The sequence below is a fragment of the Lolium rigidum genome, chromosome 3, assembly GCF_022539505.1.
Source record: "Lolium rigidum isolate FL_2022 chromosome 3, APGP_CSIRO_Lrig_0.1, whole genome shotgun sequence".
NCBI classification, from domain to species: Eukaryota; Viridiplantae; Streptophyta; class Magnoliopsida; order Poales; family Poaceae; genus Lolium; species Lolium rigidum.
The window spans coordinates 82,825,225-82,846,484 of NC_061510.1; the positions used below are offsets into that span (position 1 = coordinate 82,825,225).

Here is a 21,260-nt window from a genome sequence, read left to right on the forward strand (position 1 = left end):
GGCCAGCCGCAGCCCTAGTCGTTCCCGGCTCTACGGTGTTGACCAGTCGCTGCCCGCCAGTGGGTTTCTGACGTCAACAGCCGCAGCCGACGAGTGGTGGCGCCGATGGGCTGCTGCTGTTGCTCGCTGTGATGGACCTTGGCATCCCATCTGCCCCAAGAAGCGGCCGAGCAGCCGTCGACCAACAGCGGCGCCGCCCCCGCTCTGTGAAGCCCCTCCTCAGGCCTCCCGCCGCCAGGGTTCCGCACGTCGTCCCTGACTGCTAAACGCCGTCACCCCTGCCCTTGAACACCGCCGCCGCCGCTGCATCACCGGAGCTTGTCCGCCATGGCCTCCCCCTCGAGGCCGCTGCACCACCGGCCGCTCGACTCGTGTAGCGCGTCCGCCCTTGGTGGCCGACCGATGACCGCCCTTGGTAGGACGACGATGTGCTGCTTGCTGCAGATAGCTAGAGGAGGTGCACGTTCGGCTCAACGAAGGGCGACGGTAGGAGAGGCTGTGGCCGGCGCGGCAGAGGCGGCACACGGTCGATCTGGGAGGAGGAGCTCCAAATCTGGCCAACGGCGAAGCCTTAGGTGGCCCGATGGCAAGGGGAGGCGGCGGCGGCTGTCACATCGCGCTGGTCGCGGACGCGGATGGAATCGACATGGGAACGAAATGAGCTTTTTCGGCCTCCCCTCGCGCTAATTAATCACTTATTTACGGAAATAGGTGGGAGTGTCTGGTCGTCGGGGGTTAGGCCCTATCCGGTTTAATCACTAATTAACCACTAAACCTGATACAGTAATAGGTGGGATAGGGTAATGAGGTTTGACCAAAGTGGACAGGTGTCGACCGTTGAAGGCGTGCGCACGTACCCCCCTGTGCACCGGGTTTCTTTTGTTTGTTTATATGTGTTTTTTTGCTTAAAACTCTTACATGTATGGTGCCATCACTTATTTAGAGCACATATCAAATTCGAGGGCATTACAGGTATTACACAACTCAACACACTACATAAGCTGGATTTTCAAAAACCCAAAAGAATAGAAAGAACAATTTGTAGGAGCTTCTCCCCACCATAGTTTTCCCACCGAAATCCGTAAGACAGCTTATGCATAAGACTACTCATAGTGGGAGTAACATAACTAGTAACATCACACATCTCAAGGTATTTTGGTGACATGACATGCTAATAAATGAAAAAAAGAGTGAGGTGGTAACTAGCTATGTTACCATAACATCACACACCTCAAGACAACATGAGTCTACAACATAATAAATGATACAATGCATGACACCACATATAAGTTAGTACCCACTATGAAGGTAGTAACCTAAACTAGTAACATGACATATGTTACTAGTCTAAGTTACTCCTCACTATGACCAGCCTAAGAGCAAGTACAATAGAGTCCAGTCAGCTGACTATAACATATTAAATAATATATTTTAGATGATTTGGATGAGAGAGAAGGGAGGTGGGCTCTTGCAATAGCCAACTCTTGCACGTGCTCCTAAGCACTCTGTGAGAGTGAAATGTGGGTCATATATTAGTAAAGTACTTCATTCTTATAGCCAACTATTATACATGTTAGCTATACGATGACTACAAATGACATGGCATCTTGTTATTACCAGCAGTTGGTTGTATTATTGGAATTGCTCTAAGCAGAAGGTAAAAAGAAATGGCCCTACCATGTCTCGGTGCCATCTTATTCTTTAGGGCATCTCCAGCGCCGCGACACATTTTATTGTCCGCGCCCGTCCGTTTGCGTCACGCCGCATATGCTGAAATGGCCGTTTTTGTTCGCGCGTTCGTTCGCGTCTGGGGGTTGCTCCAGCGGGACGCATTTTTTTACTTGTTTTTTTTCCATTTGAACATAGTTCCAAATATTACATATTGGAACATTATTTTACACAAACTAATACATAGTTTGGAACATGGTTTACACAAACTAATACATAGTTTGGAACATGGTTTACATAAACTAATAGTACATAGTTTGAACAATGGTTGACACAAATAAAAATATTTTTAAAAAAGAAACCTGTTGTATTGATTTCCGGTTGTTCGCTGCCAAGAAAGAACATTCGAGGGCACACCCAGTCACCCAAACTGGAAAATCCAGCTTGGGACGGTGCCCTTGTTGGTTCTACCGAGGAAAAACAACTAGAAACCTCCACTACTGGCTTCGTCTGGCCCGTAGCCATATTCGCTGCAAAGAAAGAACACTCTAATTTCTAACTATCGGTGTCCGAGCCGGATTCGCCGGTGTGGTAGTGCGTGCGGCAGGCTGTGTCGTCGAACACCTTGACGATCATCTCACCGTCCCCCTCGTAGAGGAAGGTGAGCCGCGGCCGAGCTCGAGCGCGAGGTCACGGGCGAACTTGTCCCACCCCGTGTGCATGTACATCTTGCCCTGCCTGTCGAACAGGACCTCCACGGTCCAGCGGCAGAAGTTGCAGCTGGCCTCCCGTAGCTGTAAATGCGCCGGCTCGACGCCATTGACGAACTCGACAGTGGCGGAGCCACGTTGAGACCTGTGTGGTCATTTGACCACACAGCTTTGTGCCAAGTTCTTTGTATTTTCATATTAATCTTGTAAAAAATATTTAAAATAATTAAAAAGTACATGTATTTGACATCACAGATTCCAAATGACAACACATGCTTTAACTTCTGGCTCCGCTACTGGAACTCGACGAACTTGTCTGGGAGCCGCTTGATGCCGAGTGGGTCGTCGTCGATGCGGAGGAGGAACTTGAAGCAGTGGTCCTCTTGCGAAGACGAGGAGGGCGCAGGCGACGGCGAGCGTGGGGACATAGCTGCTCCACCACGACGACCCCTGCCCCGACCCCGGGGGCGCCCAGGGCCGCGACCTCGACCGCCTCGCCAGCCACCAGGACCCGCCATGGACTTCCTCGCGGGCCTGGTTGCGTCGAAGGAACAGCTAGGCGGCGCTACGGTGGAACTTTGTGGCGGCTAGGGTTTCTTTGGAGGAGTGGATGAGGAAGAAGAATACGCGTCCCCTTTATATAGGCCGCGGGCATCCGAGACGCATATTTGGGCCAGGTTTGCGTCTCCGCGGACGGTCTGGTCACTTTGCGTCGCCCCGCTGAAGCAGGACACAAACATATTTCCGGTCACGACGAACGAAAACGGCTGCTCAAAATCCGTTTGCGTCGCACCGCTGGAGATGCCCTCAGGAAGAAGAGCGCACGGCGCCGCGTCGAACGCTGCCAGAGCTTCACCGCCGGCCTGGCCTAGGCTCACCAAACCCAAACGGCTACACACCCCGACGCGCAATTAAACGTTCATCTAATTTGGACTCCGCGCGCCGTGCCGTGCCGTGCCGGTCACGGAGTAGTTACTCCCGCACAAGGACGGAGGGAGGCAATGTACGTACGGTACGAACGCTCCGATGCGAAACCGAGTCAACACGGGATTTTCTGCCCCGCCGAACCGAACCGAGCCGAACCAAGTTCGCTTCTTCTTCGAACGAGCCGAGCCGAGCCGAATGGAGAAATAGCCAAGGTTGCTGACGCTGGGCCCGCCCGGCGGTGCGCCGTGGATGACGGGTGGGCCGCTCGGCACGTGTGGAACGGTGGCGTAAAGCGGAAGCGGAGAGCAGAGCTATCCCGTCCCGTCGGCCCGCCCGTCAACAACCTCATTAATAATCCGTGGGCCCGCCCAACTGACACCAACCACGGCACATCCTGGCCGTCCGTCCCCGCACGGCGCGCATCGCATGCCGTGAAAACGGGCGCCGTTACCTGGGACTTAACGGTCGTCTTCCCCTCGGTGTAACTGCATGCCCTCTTTCCGTTCCGCTTTTCACTACCACCGGTCAATTCCGAATGATCTCCCTCCGGATATCAAAGCGAAAAGCACGCACTTCGCACCGCACCAGTCGGAGGACCCACTTGACAGTCAGACACCTCCGTTTCGCGTCGCTGATTTTGAACCACGAGCGCTCGCGTCCGCCCACCGCCACGTCCCAGTCGTAGACACTGCGCAGTGGTCCCCGGCCACACCCGTCAGCCCGTGCACGCCGTACGGCGGCTAGGTTTATTTTTTTCTTTTTCCACCCGGCCGTCCCCTCCGCCTGGCATTTCGGGAATCTAGGCTGCCCCAGATCCGCCTCCTCTTTCACATATCGCTCCCCTTCTCCTCCTCCAACGCTAGCAGACACCCCACTACCGCCGCTCCGTCGCTACACCGGCAACCAAAAAACACCGCAAAACCCTAGATCTCCAACCCCCGCTCCGTTCGCATTGCCCTTGCATGAACTGAGGGCCAGCACCAGCCAAGGCGATGGCCACCGCCGCCGCCGCCGGCGCCATCCCCTCCTCCGCCGCCGCCATGGTCGCGGGGGCGCCCCTCGACCACAACCACCACCCGCACCCCCACCAGCAGCCGGCCTGGCTCATGGACGAGCGCGACGGCTTCATCTCGTGGCTGCGGGGCGAGTTCGCGGCCGCCAACGCCATCATCGACCTGCTCGTCCTCCACCTCCGCGCCCTGCCCGGCGACTACGACCACGTCTTCGCCGCCGTGCACCAGCGCAGGCACCACTGGGCGCACATCATCCACATGCAGCAGTTCTTCCCCGTCACCGACGTCGCGCTCGCGCTGCAGCACACCGAGTGGCTACGCAGGGCCCAGACCCAGCAGCCGCACCCGCCCACGCCGCAGGCCCTGCAGCAGCAGCACGCGCCCAACCCGCCGCCGCCCCCCGCGCGACGCCACAACTCCTCCTACGCGCCCTCCCACAACCATCGCAACGCCAACGGCCGCGCCGATCCGCCGCGACCTGCCGCAAACGTCGCCGCCGCTGGATCCGATAAACATGGTGAGTCACATACGCCCTCCTCTTTCCTCTCGTATATCTGTTCTGTTCGGTTCGGTACGGTACAACAACGCTATTCCCTTCTGTTGGGTCCTCAAATGGTTCCATCCATGAAATGCCTTCCTGCCGCACACACACTTGCTTGCTACTAGTAATAATTGACTAGTCATATCTCATCCTGGGCACGAATATGCACTACTACTTTATTTTTTAATATCCCTTCCAGCTGATTATAGCCTCGATTGGTAAAGTACGTAGTCAATTGTTTATCGGTAGGTTCAATTACCCCTGTTTGTTTGTGTTATTTTTGCTTCCATTGGTAAAGTATGCTCCTACGTAGTAGTCCTATACTGTTTCTGGTGAACTTCAATTACTCCTGTTTGTCTGTTTCTATTATTTTCCAGATTTCCCGTTCATTTAGTATTTTTCATGTCTTTAAAGGGTATATAGGGCATTTCGCGGTTCTATCTTGTCTACTTCTATACGAATTTCTAATTTCGGAGGTCCTAAGGTTCTGGATAGACCTGTCTAAAAATAGCTTTCCCGCCTAAAGATATCTATAGGCACGTGCAATCAACCACTTCGAGCTGCTTTATGTGGCAACATTTTACTTTCTCAGCATTCCGCGGTTATGTTTGTTCAGTAGCTGAATGAGTCAATGATATAGTTGTCACTTGCGAAAAAAATATATGGCACGAATTTAGTTCGGTGAAGCGTTCCAAGCAGCTGAATGAGTCAACGAGATGGTTATTACTTGTGACAAAAGATATGGCGCGAAAGTTTGGCGCAGCGTCATACTGCATGACACCTGCTCGCGCCATATTTTTTTGCCTAAAATGGTCCGATCCATGAAATGTGTTCCTGGTGCGGAGACACCTGCTTGCTACTAATTGACTAGTCATATATCATCTTGGGCTGGGCATGACTATAGACCAGTTTTTAAATCATCCTTCCAGGTTGCAGAAATTTTGCTTCAGTTGGTAAAGTATACATAGTATATTGGTTTTCATGCAAGTTCAGTTACTGCTGTTTGTTTGTTTGTTTGTTTGTTTGTTTGTTTGTATTATTTATCAGCTTTCCTGTTCATTTAGTACTGATGCCTTTGAAGGGCAAGCTTTTCGTGGTTTGTCTGGTCTAGTTCTACACCAGTTTCTAGTTGCGGAGGTCATAAGGTACTGGATAATATTGTCTGAAAATAGTTTTCCCGCGTAAAGATATGTATAGGCAAGTGCAATCAACAACTCCGAGTTGCTTTATGTGGCAATATTTATCGCTCTGAGCATTCCGCGGTTCTGTTTGTTAAGTAGCTGAACGAGTCAATGATATGGTTGTTACCCGCGGCAAAAATATATGGTGTGAATCGAGTTCGGTGAAGCGTTCCAAGCAGCTGAATGAGTCAATGAGATAGTTATTACTTGTGACGAAAGATATGGCGCGAAAGTTTGGCGCAGTGTCCTAATGCGTGGCACCCGCCCGTGCCATATAATTTTTGTCGCACCGTGGTCCTGTTTGTTCAGTAGCTGAATGCTAATATAGATATGACTTGCGACAAAAATATATGGCATGCATTGAGTTCGGTGAAGGGTTCCAACTTCCAAGCAGCTGAATAAGTCAAAGAGATGGTTATTACTTGTGACAAAAGATATGGTGCAAGCATTCGGTGCAGTGTTCTATTGCGTGACACCTGCCCGCGCTGTCCGGTTGTGCCATGCAGCGGCGCGCTCCTTCTGGCTGACGTGCCAAGGGTTACGGGCGTCGCCTCATAGTCCATCCCTATTACTTATATTTACTTATGTTGTATAATAAAAGTTGATAGTCCATTCACATTACTTTTGTTGTATAATAGAAGTCGATGACATGTGTTTTACCAATGCTAGAAAAAATATAGCAATATTCTATCTCTAGCTCTGCGGGCTATGTTGTATAATAAAATGTAGCAACATATTATACTTATGCTGTTTAATAAAAGGAGATTCTGACATTAATCCTTACAAAAATTATCATCTTATTATATTTTCTGGCATAAAGAGAAATATACAAGAGTAGATTCTACACCACTTATTGTGGTTTTGTAACAAATTGACTGGTTTCATATAATGTATGCTTTTCTCTATCTATCTGCACAATTGTCTGCAGAGGTTGGCTAGTTTTGGTAAACATACAATTTTTCTGTGTCTTCCACTCAACTATTAAGTTATAGATGGAATAAGCTCGTATTTTCTGTTTGTATTTATATTGTGATTACCATGATTACTGTATTTCAATTTGCAGCTATCTTACTGTATTCCCCTCCTTTAATTTTCCTTTTTAATGCATTTCCAGTTTACCATTTCTTTTATACCAATATTAATTTTTTTTGCGGGGTATCTAACATTAATGTTTAGTAAGGTGGAAAATCCGAAACAGTTACTCATGTACTCTTGATGCTTCTAGGACGTGAACTTCATAACCAAGAAGGGAAGGGACTTAAGGAAGGAGAGAACGTCGTTGATGCTAAAAGTCTACAGTTGGATTCTCCTATTACCGATGGTACACAAACGCAAACATACACACATATATTGATATATACATTCTGGCATTGTGCAGTATTCATCTGTTTAATGCTGGCATATTCCATCATGGTCATCTTCAGTTATTTGGTGTATAATTTTGCACACTGTAGGAGTACTTAATTTCTGAATTTTGTTGAGAAGCTATTTGTCACATTTGATACGGCTTGAACCAAATAAGTTTGCATTATTGTCTTACTAACTATATTATTGTCATTATACTCTATATTAAGTATTGTTTCTTCACTCAACTCATACTGTCATACAATGTTGAGCTTCGTTTTCAGTTTTGGGTTAGTTAGCAATTTACGTTTTGCAATTTTTCTCTTATCTCCCAAAACCTTCTTAAGTCTTGTTTCTGCACTCAACTCATACTGTCATACAATGTTGAGCTTTGTTTTCAGTTTTGGGTTAGTTATCAATTTACGTTTTGCAATTTTTTCTCTTATCTCCCAAAACCTTGGGTGCTACATAACCTCCAAAGTTCCTTGTAGAACTATGGACAATCCTGAGCTTTGGGTTCTTGTTTATTTCTAATGAAGTGTCCTCAGGATAGACATCTGAACTTATGACGCCCACAATGTTAATATCTACACTAAATTTTAGGATGAACTAGACAAATTGGTGACGTATCAGATCTGACCCCTTCTCTCTTTCTTGATAATTGTGCATTTGTTGCCTTGTCGTACTCACGGGAATGCAGTTGCATGTTTTTAATAAGGATTGCTAATTAATCTCTGAAGTCTAAACCATGTCCTTGTATTGTGTATTTTGTAGAAGGTGAGAAAAATCCTAAGCTGCAAACTGATTCTGAAGGAAGCAGCAAAGTGGCTCCAGCTCCTTCAGAGTATACAACCAGGGAAATCATTGATGGCAGGCCGGTATGTTAGCCCTGCAAGTTAAAATTTTAAGTTCAACACAAGTTCCATGTAGTTTGTTTGGAATCTCAATGTTGAGTCAAAATCCATTAGCTCATTACAAATCACACCATGATGAAAATATGCTCTATGCTTCTTTAGGTTAATACTGTTGAAGGACTAAAGGTCTATGAAGGGTTGGTAAATGTGATTGAGATAAACAAGATTGTTTCTTTAGCTAACGAGACAAAAGCTTCTTCTCGCCGAGGAGGGTTGGAAGGTAATTCTATGGCCTCTAATTGCTATTTTTATGTGCCCATGCGCTTTGACTCTTTGAACATGTGTGCCAATGTAACTGTGAACACTTTTGCCACATTGAATTGAAGTTATATCTAAAATGAAATCCATGTATTAATATTACCTAGCTGAACACCTAGGAAAATGTTACAGCTTATCAGGTAATCTGGTTTCGCTAAAGAAAATGGTCTGTTGCCTTGAATGTTGCATTACAAGGTTTAGTTGTCCATTTGCCTCTTGTTAATGTTTCTTTATTTGTGTAAACAGATAATGTCCTAGTCTGTCCTTGTCTAATTCTTTGGGATACTGCGACTTAACAATTATATTGAACTTCACCGTTATTTTTACTTGGTGCAAGAAGCGGGGCAGACTGTTATTGTTGGTAGAAGACCACTGAGGGGTCATGGAAGCGCAGTTATTCAGCTGGGAGTTCCTATCATTGAAGGCCCTTTTGAAGATGAAAATCAAAGAGGTATGTCAAGCTTTTACCACAGAGCCTTGTCTTCTTATCCTCATATTTTGATGACTTCCTTTGTATCTTTTTCCAGAGACAAGGGTGGATGCTGTTCCTGGGTTGCTGCAAGACCTGTTTGATCGCTTCTTTCAGCAGGGAATCATACCTTCTAAGCCAGACTATTGTGTTATCGACTTCTTCAACGAGGTAATTTATTTTTATGATGTAGACTTTGTTGGTTGAAAGTTTTTCTTGAGACAGTGGATAATCACTTGCTGAAAGGAGAATCTAATAATGGCCAAATGATTTTTTTGCAGGGGGAATATTCTCATCCTCAGCAACCTCCTCCTTGGTATGGTAGGCCTCTTTGTACTCTCTGCCTGACAGAGTGTGACATGGTATTTGGCCGAGTTATCCTTGGAGAACGAGGCGATAACAGAGGCCCTTTAAAGCTATCTCTTTCTACAGGGTAAGCCTTTCCCCAGTAGTGTTCCCTATTACTTGTATGGACCATTCACTCTCTGACAAATTTCAGTTTATGTCTCTGGTGGCAGACATCATACCGAAACACCAGATGCTGGTGATTTTGTTATGTATTTTAGTGGATATATAAACACACATCTGAGCTGTCTCTGTGTCTTGAATTTCTCAAGTAGGAACAATAAACATAATATAGATCAAAATCAAAATAAAATGCTTGTTTGTAATAAGATAATATATGTTACTTCCTTCGTTTAATATTAGTTGTTGCTGATTTAGTACAAAGACAACTAATATGGAACGGAGGGAGTAATTACTAGTGGGTTAGTGTCTGCTATCTTCAGTTATAGACCAAAATCAAAATAAAATACTTGTTTGTAATAAGATAATAAAATACTAGAGAGCCACAACTGAAGATAATAGGCACTAAGCCATTAGTAATTACTCCCTCCGTTCCATATTAGTTGTTACACTAAACAGTTTTTCTGAATTCCAGGTCTCTTTTAGTGTTGCAAGGGAGAAGTGCTGATGTAGCCAAGCGATCTATTCCTGCTACACACAAGCAGCGAATCTTACTGACTTTTGGGAAGTCTGTGCCAAGAAAACTTGTTTCATCAGAAAGTGCTGCACGAGTCACTCCCACATTAGCACCTCCTCCTATGCCCTGGGGTCCACCATCAAGGCCAGCTAACATGAGGCCACATTCCCCTAGTCCTAAGCACTTCGGATATGCCCCCACCAGCAGTGTACTTCCAGCACCAATGGCTGGACCTCTCCACATCCCTCCATCCGATGGAATGCAGCCACTCTTTGTAGCACCTGCTCCTGTTGCTGCCGCAGCCATACCTTTCCCAGCAGCTGTTCAATTGCAAAATACAGCACCAGCTTGGATTCCAGAAGCCGCCCCAAGGTCTGCCCCACCACGTTTGCCTGTTCCAGGTACAGGGGTCTTTCTTCCTCCTGGATCAGGTCACCAACTGTTGCCGCCTCATCAGATGATCCAAGCTTCACATGCTCATGCGGAGATGGCTAATGGTAATGCTTCTCCAAGGAGCACGGCAACAAGTAAAAGGCCTGATACAGTCGAGGCAAAACCAGAGTGCAATGGGAGCTCTAATGGTGGCTGCGGCTTAGTGGATGAGAAGTCAGCTGTTCATAAGGAGCAGCAGCAGAATGGTGGTATGAAGAAGGCTGGGAACAGCAAGGCTGAGCCAGGTGCCCTTGCCAAGTAGAAGGGAGGTATAGTACATAGAGAAATCAGAAAGATGAGCTGAGGAAACTTCAAGTTTTCAGATCGTGATTGCAGGAATTCGAAGAGAAAAAGAATAGACATTCACTGGAGCAAATTGAGCTCGACCTAGGCCTTCACTGGCAACTCTCATCCATTGCAAGCACCTTGACGTCGAGTTGTCTACAAGACTGAACGCCGTCTTAAATTTTGTAGCTGCTGTGTAGCAAAACTGGATATATCTTGCTGCGTTAACTTGTCACCTGCTATGATTATGGGAATGGTAATCTCTGTGGTGCTTGTTATGTCAATCTTATCTTGGTGTAATGGTGCTCGTTTGCTGCATATGCATATTACTTCATGTGTTATAGTCAGTTAGCTAAGAGATGGTGAATAGGAAATGTTCCTCCGCTGATTGGTTACTCTTGGCTATGTGCACGCGTTATAGATGTGATACTGTTGCTAAACTCTTGACTTCAGCACGCCATTTTATTATACTCTTGTCAGGTGGCGCGGTGCGGTGGTGGCCGTTCCCATGGTATGTGTGCTTGTCTTAGGTTTCTCTGTCTCTTGCATCTTGGTGGATCTGACTCCTGGAATTGAACGTGCGTGTGTCTGTTTTTTTAATCATTTTTATGCTCAGTGGTTGACCTGATTCAGTCGCTCTTGTCTACGGGTCACCTCGTGTTTCTCTAGTAGTTAGCCATGACAGGTGCAGAGATTCGAATTGAAGGTTTGGCTCGGTCATGTTCAGAGTTCAATGGCTCTCTCTATTCTGTCAACAACCTGGTTGACGAAACGACTAGTAGGTTCTGTTTCTAGATAGCATCGGCTGAAGACGAGTAGTATGAGGTACTTCCCTGTTTCAAAATAAGCGTCGTAACTTTATTTGTATTAGTGTGCAAATACATAAAAGTTTAGACAAATATGACACTTAATACTGCCAAATGACGAGTGGGTGAACGGCGGTCACCTTGTAGGCTTGTACCAGTACTAGTTCTTGCCCACGGCAAAGGTGCGACGACACTATGGTGATCAAAACCAACTTAGCTCGCAGTAGTATTTAGTAACCTGATCATACGGAAATGAGCTACATGTGGCCTTTTATTTTTAAAAATTCGAAAATAATTATTTTAAGTTTTAAAAAAATCTGAAAAAAATTCCTAGATGTAAACAATGATGAAGTCCACAAACGTGCAAAATCTCAATGTGAAATTCTTTGTATTGTAGACTACACAAAAATAATAAAATCTGACAGGTTTATAGTTTTGAAATGTGTAATATTCACTATTCTCATATCCACACATTTGTCAATTTTGTGTGGCCCAAAGTACTACGAATTTCACATTGAGATTTTACATGTTTGTAGATTCTATCACTGGCTACATCTAGATTTTTTTTCAATTTTTTTAAAACTTAAAAATAATTTCTAAATTTTAAAAATAAAAAGCATGTAGCTTGGCCTCCATTTATCCACTCTCGATCATACATAAATCATGTCGCAAATGTGAGGGTACACCCGACACGAACACACTAGCAGTCGATTTCTAATGCGAACTTTTACTCACTCAACTGTCAACAGTGTGGGAGTGTGAGTATAGACTGTTCCCCATTCCCCTTCCTTCCTCTCCTCTCCCCTCGAACCACCACGCCGCCGCGGAGCTGCCGATCAACTCCGCCGTCTCAGCCTCGCCCCCCTAAGGCCCCCGTTCGACCACGCTGGGCGCCACCCCACGCTAGCGCCCGAGCTTCCCATCACTGACCGCCGTCCGGGTTGGCCCGGAGGGCCACAAGCAGGCCGGAAGGAGCGACGGAGAGCAGCCACCGTCGTCTGGATTTTCTCGCTTCGCCGTTCGTTATTGACGGCAGCACGGGCGGAAGTTCGTCCTCGTCTCACCTAGGTATCAAATCAGATCGCACTGCTCATCTCTTTCAGCCGCGCAATGCAAGCAACTGAGTGATTGCAACTTTTCTTTCCTACATTTTGTTTTGCTTAAATTCCGCCGATCTCGTATGCCATCAAATTTGAAGTTTTGATGGATGAATATAGTTGCCCTAGATTTGAAAAAAAAAGACCTACATTTGGTGGCAGGAATTTGGGTTTTCACATGTTCAAAAATGTATGCTTCCAATACGTATAAATATTGTCGAGAATCTTAGCCATGTTTCAGTTTGCTTACTGACAAGTGACAACCGCACTACTGTTTATTCTGAAATATGACACAGAGATCAATAAGATTCTCAATATTGTTGAGAATTTTAGCCATGTATTCATCACTTCCCAAACCGATTAGTCTTTTAAAGAAGAACCTCATGTCTTAGAAATGATACAAAAGTTCACGGGTGATTAGGAATGATCGTCTCTTACGGGTAGCTACTGTTCGTGATAAAAAAAGGTGTTCTGTTTACTTGTGAACTGCACAGTGGTTTGGATGTTTATATTTTATTTCCTTTTGTGATTGCAGAAAATGGATCAGAATGTTGAATCAAGCATTGTTGAGGATTTTGATAACCAACCTCTTATAAAAGCAAAAGGTTCGGCATCGAGTGGTTTGGCAGGCAAGCCTTTTGGATCGCAATCTCAATTCATAGATGTCAAGGAACAAAGAAGGAAAAGAGATAGAGAGCGGTATGCACAGATAAGCGATGAACAAAAGCAGGAAATACTGAAAATGCGCCGTGAAGCTTATAAGCAAAAGAAAAAAATTAAAGGGACAAAGAAATACGCAGATTTAGAGGCAGAACAAAGGAAAAAACAGTGCGTGCATGAAAGGCAGAAATATGCAAATATGCAGCCAGAACAAAAGAAAGCAAGATTAGAACAAATTGTAGCTAACCAGGAGTTTAGGCGCAGCACACCATGCAAAGAATCAATTGCGATGGTGAACTCTGCATATATCGCAACAGAGGAAGAATTTACTGCATCTACCTTTAAGGTATACCAATAGGTTATATGAATGTATGAACATATATTTCTTACCCTTTTAGGCATTTCTACTGGTGTCAACTTGGTTCATCTGGATAGAGAAATGAAATTATTTTACGAGGGTTTATCGATTTTCGACCGAAAGGTTTTTTTTTTCACTCTGCGTCAGATTTAGTTTCTTCCAAGCTTTACAGTTAAAGTGAAGGTAAATATGACCTCTGCTTATGGTTAACACATACTGGTAGGATACAGGCCCACAGTGGTCCTGTCTTGATATAGTTGCACATATTCGAGGAGGTTGACTTTTACTAAATTTATAGGCCTTATTCATTAGAATGGAGGGAGTTTGACATGTATGCCTATTTATTGCTTGGTGATTGCACGGTCAAGCTGAAGTGGAAATAAGGTCTACTAATTTGTTGCTTACTTAACCCATCGGCTATCCGGCGAAAGGTTTTATCGGCTGTTGTAGCCTCCACATAAAAAATATTAGCTGAACTGGTTTAAAAAGAGAAGTGGACCATGGTGGTGATACTTCGGATGTGAAAATATGGAAGTCCACGATGTTGAAACGAGAGGAGAGGGGTTATATGAGGGAAAGATGATGGTTGATCTTACGGTGTGTGCTTGATAGTTGATAGAAAATGTGCAAGATAATAATATGACCAAATCAATTTTTTTGTGTGCGTCTTGAAAAAGTGTGGGCAAAGCTTTGCTATTGTGATAGTGGACCATGTCCATAGCAAGGCCGGGCAAATTTACTAGTTATTTATTATTTATGCTTCCTACACTGGATGCAATGCGTCCTCATCTCATTTTTCACCTTTTATTACTCAGGAGCTTCTAGATTTCCTTATCCCCATTTTCGAGAGGCATGCGCAATTATGGGCTACAGAAATTGAAGAACCCACAGCAATGTTGACAAAAAAACATGGTACCAGCATGTCCGAGTTTTCTCGTGATCTCCTCACTGCTATCAAGGACCATACCACACCTACTCCTTCCTTTGCGTTGTCGCCCAGGGCTGTCGATGTTTCAAACCTTCACCAAGCTGAATGTAGTGCTTCAAAAGCAACACCTGAAACGCGGTTCTGGAAGGATGACGTCCAATACGAACATGAGGTGGAACAAAGCAAAGAGAAAACAACCTTCCAAAACCAGATGCCAGATACACCCCGAGCACCTGCTTCAGCTCAAACCAACCTAGATCAAGGTACAAGACAACGGGAAAATTATGATACAATAGCACCATCTTTCAGTCTTCTTCTACCCAGTGAGACCTGGCTCAACCACTGCCCAATCCTACACCGCTAGCTTTGTGTTTGTAGTATTATCTGTTTTTCTTGCCTTGCTTCAGATCTAACTATTGCACTTACAACCTTGTTTTTTCACTTCTAGAAGCTGCACACAATGCGCCTTCTGAAACTAATCCTGACAACACCATTTACAGGAAAAGGGTACGATGAACTGCTGGAAGCTCGGAAAAAACTGATAGATGCGAGCAAGCAAATAACACATTTACAGGCGGAGATGCACACAGTGAAGTCCAAGATGCAAGTTTTTGAAGCAAGATGCAACCTGTTCGACACTAGGTCCAACCAGCTTGAGGATCCGTCTACGGAGATTGAAGCGAAATCCAAGATGATTGACACTAGGTCGAACCAGCTTGAGGCTAGGTTTATGGAGGTTCAATCCAAGAAGCTTGACGAGCTAGCTAGGCAGTATGACTATGATAGGAGGAACCTTGAACGGGACAAGGAAAAGTTGCACCAGGAGATGCATGCGATGGAGTCACTCAACCAGGCTCTTATTTCCAAGGAAGCAAAAAGCAACGATGAGTTGCAGCATGTTCGAAAACAGCTGGTAGATTTTACTGAGCGACTATCACAGTTACAGGATGAGATGCACGCAATGGAGACGCTAAATAAGGCTCTGGCTGCTAAGGAAAGAAATAGCAGTGAAGAGTTGCAATGCATTAAAGAAAACCAGCAAGCACTGGATTTACTCAACAATGTTCTGATAACCAAGGAAATAAGAAGCAACAATGAGTTGCAAGATGTCCGGAAGCAGCTAATAGATGTAAATGAGCAACTAGTACCTTCTTTTTTCCTTCACTGTCATTGTGACTGATTCGTTTCAACAATGACTGGCAAAAATTTCGTACTTTTGCACCGTTTTTCAGTATAATCACTAATTCTCCTTCTGATCAATCTGTTCCAGCAATCTCTCACATGTTCATGTGATACTTTGGCATCATCACTATATCATCATTAGTTTTCATACTGATCGATCATCTGCTTGTTTTTCAGGGCTTACGGAAGTTTACAAATGGACGAGCAAATATAGGTGTCAAAAGGATGGGCGAGCTTGACGCAAAAGTATTTGCAAATTGCAGACAAGATTTATCACAGGAGGATGCACACATTTCTGCTGCGTCTCTTTGTTCAAGTTGGCAAGCCGAAATCACAAACCCAATGTGGTACCCTTTTAAGGTGGTCAAAGTTGATGGTGAACCTACGGTAATGAAAATCTCCCTACTATTCCCTTGACATATATTTTTTGTTTAGAAAATGAAGCTTTATACCTGGGCCTCTACATCATAGTTTCATATTTCTATAGCTTATTACAGAGTTAATTGACATGTAGTAATATTCCTTATTTTCTAGCTCTGGTTGCTTCCTTGTAGCACCTTTAGGTGTGTCAGCATTTACATCTTTTTATAAGTCTTGCCGACATATCTCTGATTCCATTTGACAGTGCATGCATTATCTGATGTAGGAAATTCTCTGTGAGGATGATGAGAAGCTTCGGAAGTTAAAAGAGCACGGTGAAGAAATATACACTTCAGTAACAAAGGCGCTGCTTGAGATCAATGCTTACAACCCCAGTGGTCGCTATGTTGAGCCGGTGTTGTGGAACTATAAGGATGGCCGGGAAGCAAAACTAGGAGAAGCCGTCCAGTTTATCCTGAAACAGTGGCAGATATATAAGAGGAAGCGCTGAGCCCATGTGGATGCAGGATCCATGTGCTGCTTTTGCTTTCCTAAAACTAGTAGTAGTTCCACCTTAAGCTAGACATGATATGATTTTAGCACTAGTGGATTATTTAGAGCTTCATAGTGGTTTACCGGTCCTTACTGACCATGCAACTAGATTAACCGTGATCTCCTTTCAGTTGGTAGAGGATAGCTAGATTCTCCTGCTGTACTATTTGCATGTACACTAGTACTAATTTCAGAGTGCTTACTGCCCCTTCTATCTCTGTATATGTGAATTTCCTGGCCATGGGATTCTTGTATAAAGGGGTACCTGAATGATGGACTTGTAGGCGTAGTTTTCATGTGTTAAAATGCTTTTCTTTTTTGTTGGGTGTGGACATAGGTGAGGGCCTAACCTGAGGTAGAAGGAGGCTGCAGGGAGGAACTCTCTCAGCTTAGGGTTACAGAGATAGAAGCACCTTATATAGGTCAGGACAGGCTGGGCCAGATGGGCCACAAAAGAGAACAAGAAGACAGCCCAACAGATACACCAACAGTTATCCAACACTCCCCCTCAAGATGGGTGATAAATGTCAATCATCCCCATCTTGGCACGAGCAAGATTACACTCCTTTAATCCTAGTCCTTTTGTTAAACAAGTCTGCCACTTGTTGTCCCGATCTCACATAAGCCAATGAGATAATCCATGCATCAATCTTTTCTTTAATAAAGAATCTGTCTATCTCCACATGTTTAGTTCGCTCATGCTCGGACGGGGTTGTTTGCTATGTTTATGGCAGACATATTATCACACCACACTTTCAAGCTTCCTTGCCTTAAAAGTTTTAGCTCTCTTAGAAGGTTTCGTACCCACAACATTTCACCCAGTGCCCCGTGACATAGCTCACGTACTCGCTTCAGCTCGTTGATTTCGAGACAACAGATTGCTTCTTACTTCTCCATGACACCAAATTTCCTCCAACAAAAACACAATACCCCGAGGTGGATCTCCGATCATCTAAGCAGCTAGCCCAATCCGCATCACAATATCCATCTACATTTAGGTGTCCATTACTTTTAAACCACAATCCTTTTCCTGGAGTGCCCTTCAAGTATCTCAAGATTCTTTGAGCTGCTTCCAAGTGTCCATCCCTCGGATCATGCATATAGCGACTCACTACACTCACTGCAAATGATATATCTGGTCTTGTGTGGCATAAGTATATTAGTCTTCCAACGAGTCTTTGATATTTCTCCTTGTCTATGGGCGCTCCAGACTCTGCTGTGATTTTATTATTTTGGTCAATAGGGGTTGAAGCCACTCGGCAACCCAGCATGCCCATATCATCTAAGAGATCCAATGTATACTTTCTTTGAGATAGTGATATCCCTTTTGACGATCGTGCAACTTCTATTTCAAGGAAGTATTTAAGTTTTCCCAAATCTTTCACCTCAAAGGTTTGACTCAAGCATCCTTTCAGTTTTGCAATTTCAACATCATCATCTCCCGTGATAATAATATCATCAACATACACAGCAAAGATAGTGATTTTCTTCTCAGAATGTCTGTAAAATAAGGTATGGTCTCCATTGCATTGACCATATCCCATGCCACACACCACTTGTCTAAACCTATCAAACCAGGCCCGTGGAGATTGTTTGAGGCCATATAGAGATTTCTTCGGTCTACATACCTTCCCTTTAGTTTCGGTCCGACAAATCCTGGTGGCATCTCCATATACACCTCCTCTTGAAGATCACCATGCGGAAATGCATTTTTGACATCAAGTTGATGCAAGGGCCATCCGAAATTTGCCGCACAAGAGATCAATATTCGACAGAGTGCTCATTTTTGCCACTCGGTGCAAACGTCTCATCATAGTCAATGCCATAAGTCTGACTATATCCTCTTGCCACAAGTCTTGCCTTATATCTCTCCACTTTCCCTTCTGCATTTTGTTTCACAGAATAGATCCACTTACAGCCTACTGTATTCTTTCCTTTAGGGAGATCTGTCAACTCCCATGTTTTATTTTTCTTCAAGGCCTCTAATTCTTCCACCATATCATTGCACCATCTTGGGTCCAACCTGGCTGCCTTCCAATCCTTAGGAACAGATACAGTTTGTAGTGAAGCAACAAAAGCCCGAAAAGAGGGTGATAATGCCTCGTAAGAAATATAATTTCCTACGTCATAGTCATCATAACTCAGCCGCTTTGGCGGCCCAACTTTCCTTACCCCTTTCCTTATTGCAATTGGCAAGTCTAGGCTATTATTGGACTCAGTCTGAGATTGATTCTCCTCAGCAGAATCTACACTTGTGCTTCCTTGATTTTCAGGTCCAATGGGTTCCTCCCCTGCCCCTGGTCTTGTTGCTCCTCCAGTGCATCTACTTGTTCCCTTTGTACTTGTCTTCTAGAGTACACAAGTGGATTCTGCAGCCATCTTTGTGTTGGTACGGGTCTAGGTGGTGTAGGTGTACCAGGAATTGCAGGAATCTCCGCAACAATAGGAATTTGTTGATGTTGATGTTGATGTTGGTCACCATCTTGCTGCTCTTGATCACCACATTGCTCGTTGCTCCCCCTCTTGAGCATCACCAAGATGGTCAAGCCCCTGGAACAAGCCACTAAGATCACTCTCACCGTCATAAAATGGTTCTGACTCGCGAAACGTAACATCCATGCTTACAAATGTCCTCCTGTCGGTGGGACTTCAACACTTGTAACCCTTCTGTCTGGAGGAATAGCCAATAAAGATACATTTGATAGCCCGATGATCTAGCTTGCCAACGGATGGTCTCGTGATCCCTTACAAAACATGTACAGACCAAAGAGTTTGGGTGGTACAACAAAGTCATTGTTATTTAGAAGGAGTTGGCAAGGAGACCGCATACCTAGAATCTTTGAAGGCATTCTGTTGATCAAATACGTAGCAGCTCATAACCGCCTCACTCCATAAGAATTTGGGAACATTCATGCTAAACATAAGAGATCGAGCCACTTCAAGAATGTGCCTATTCTTCCGCTCAGCAACTCCATTCCGGGGAGGAGTGTCGGGACATGAAGTCTGGTGCAAGTATACCTTGCGAAGATAAGAAAGCAAGAAAAGGTTTGTTGTTATATTCAGTACCATTATCGCTTCGATCACTTGCACCCGAACATTGAATTGGTTTTTCACATAGGCACAAAAACTCGAAAACAAGTGAACACTTCATCTTTGTGACGCATAAGATAAATCCAAGTCATTCCGGAATAGCAATCAATAAAAGTCACAAAGTACTTCATGCCACTTATCGACACAACAGGACACGTCCATACATCGAGTGCACTAACACAAATGGGGATACACTTCGATCCCTCTACTAACATAAGAGGTTCTCGTATGCTTAGCATATTCACAGGCATCACAACATAATTTGGTTTTGTCCACTCCATTCATTACATCGGGAAAAACTCGAAACATTTTATCAAACGCCATGTGGCCCATTCGACAATGATGAACTAGTGCCATACTCTCCTTTCCTCCAACAATCGCAGCAGAACACGGAACTAGCATCATGCCCCATCTTGTCATGATCTATGTGCCAAAGACCTCTATGCCCGGTTGCAGTCCCAATCTTCTTGCTCGCTCTCCCTTTCCCGAATTAAACACATATATCTATCAACTATTATACGGTAGTCCCGCCGATCGATCGTGGCACTTAGAGATAGCAGATTTACTCGGAAAAGCAGGAACATGTAGAACCGATGACAATTTTATGTTGGATGTACATTGCACCGACCCTCCCCTTTTATAGATTGTGCTCGTGCCATCTCGTCTGTTTGGATAGTGCCTCTATGTGTGGGAGGATACCGAGTATAAGAGTCAAACTCACTAATATTCCCGGTAACATGTTTGGATGCTCCGTAATCAAGAATCCAATCTGAATTAGCATTATGAGTGGCTATAGAAACTCGATCAATATTACCTTCATCTTTGTAGACAAAGTGAGCAAAGTTCCCAAAGGTTGCTTCATTTTGTCCTTCTTCCTTTGATTGTCCCCGAGAGGTACCGGTAGTTGGCTCGAAGCCGCCGCCATATGTGCCTTGGGTGATATAGTGTGCCGCTGTCCACCACCCCTCGCCATACTCGTTGTCCATATGGCTGTCCACCACCTCTCGCCATACTCGATGTCCATATGACTGTCCACCACCTCTTCCATACTCGCCGTCCACCACCTCTTGCATACCGATGTCCATATGGTCGTCCACCACCTCTCGCCATCACCTCTTCCTCTCGTAGCTTCCTCTCGCCATGTGTGTATCCTCCTCTCCCCCTACCGGGTGTAGCAAAGGAGGTACACCGATGCTTCAAGTGTCCCTTCGTCCACAAGTATAGCGATCTCTCATCTCTTGTCTCTCGGTAGTGTAGAAGGTCGGGTGAGGGACATAATCGCTTCCCTTTGTCATATTCGGACGCACTTCCTCTCCGGACATAGCCGCAATGGCTTCTTTGAGAGAAGGGGTAGTGGTTTGATGCGGTAAAGCAGCCCTTCTCCCCTCAAAATCTTGACTAAGGCCTTTCAAGAACTTCATGACTCGCCGACGTTCAATCCAGCCTTGCGGCAAAGCACTCACACATTCCCCATGGGCAAGTTCCGGAGGGTCAACATGATCT

At 45.0% G+C, this 21,260-nt stretch overlaps 2 protein-coding genes across 2 annotated transcripts; both read left to right on the top strand.

Annotated features, from left to right (window-relative positions):
* The first annotated feature begins 4,345 nt into the window (after positions 1 to 4,345).
* On the top strand, positions 4,346 to 11,013 carry LOC124695107 (RNA demethylase ALKBH10B-like). Its single transcript, XM_047227995.1, has 8 exons — positions 4,346 to 4,835; positions 7,266 to 7,361; positions 8,159 to 8,262; positions 8,401 to 8,518; positions 8,897 to 9,007; positions 9,084 to 9,196; positions 9,307 to 9,458; positions 9,966 to 11,013. Exons 1-8 carry the CDS (start codon positions 4,346 to 4,348, stop codon positions 10,699 to 10,701), a joined length of 1,920 nt encoding a protein of 639 aa, XP_047083951.1. The 3' UTR covers positions 10,702 to 11,013.
* A 2,152-nt stretch (positions 11,014 to 13,165) lies between these two features.
* Positions 13,166 to 16,913, top strand: LOC124695108 (factor of DNA methylation 1-like). Its single transcript, XM_047227997.1, has 5 exons — positions 13,166 to 13,633; positions 14,461 to 14,836; positions 15,074 to 15,702; positions 15,933 to 16,142; positions 16,402 to 16,913. Exons 1-5 carry the CDS (start codon positions 13,166 to 13,168, stop codon positions 16,624 to 16,626), a joined length of 1,908 nt encoding a protein of 635 aa, XP_047083953.1. The 3' UTR covers positions 16,627 to 16,913.
* The last annotated feature ends 4,347 nt before the right edge of the window (positions 16,914 to 21,260 follow it).

Excerpts from the sequence above, each read along its gene's own strand:
- LOC124695108 (XM_047227997.1), top strand. The coding sequence starts at position 13,166 with ATGGATCAGAATGTTGAATCAAGCATTGTTGAGGATTTTGATAACCAA. Across the intron at positions 13,634-14,460 it reads TTACTGCATCTACCTTTAAG|GAGCTTCTAGATTTCCTTAT; the intron begins GTATACCAATAG and ends TTTATTACTCAG. Across the intron at positions 16,143-16,401 it reads AAGTTGATGGTGAACCTACG|GAAATTCTCTGTGAGGATGA; the intron begins GTAATGAAAATC and ends TATCTGATGTAG.
- LOC124695107 (XM_047227995.1), top strand. The coding sequence starts at position 4,346 with ATGGTCGCGGGGGCGCCCCTCGACCACAACCACCACCCGCACCCCCAC. Across the intron at positions 9,197-9,306 it reads TTATCGACTTCTTCAACGAG|GGGGAATATTCTCATCCTCA; the intron begins GTAATTTATTTT and ends ATTTTTTTGCAG. Across the intron at positions 9,459-9,965 it reads AAGCTATCTCTTTCTACAGG|GTCTCTTTTAGTGTTGCAAG; the intron begins GTAAGCCTTTCC and ends TCTGAATTCCAG.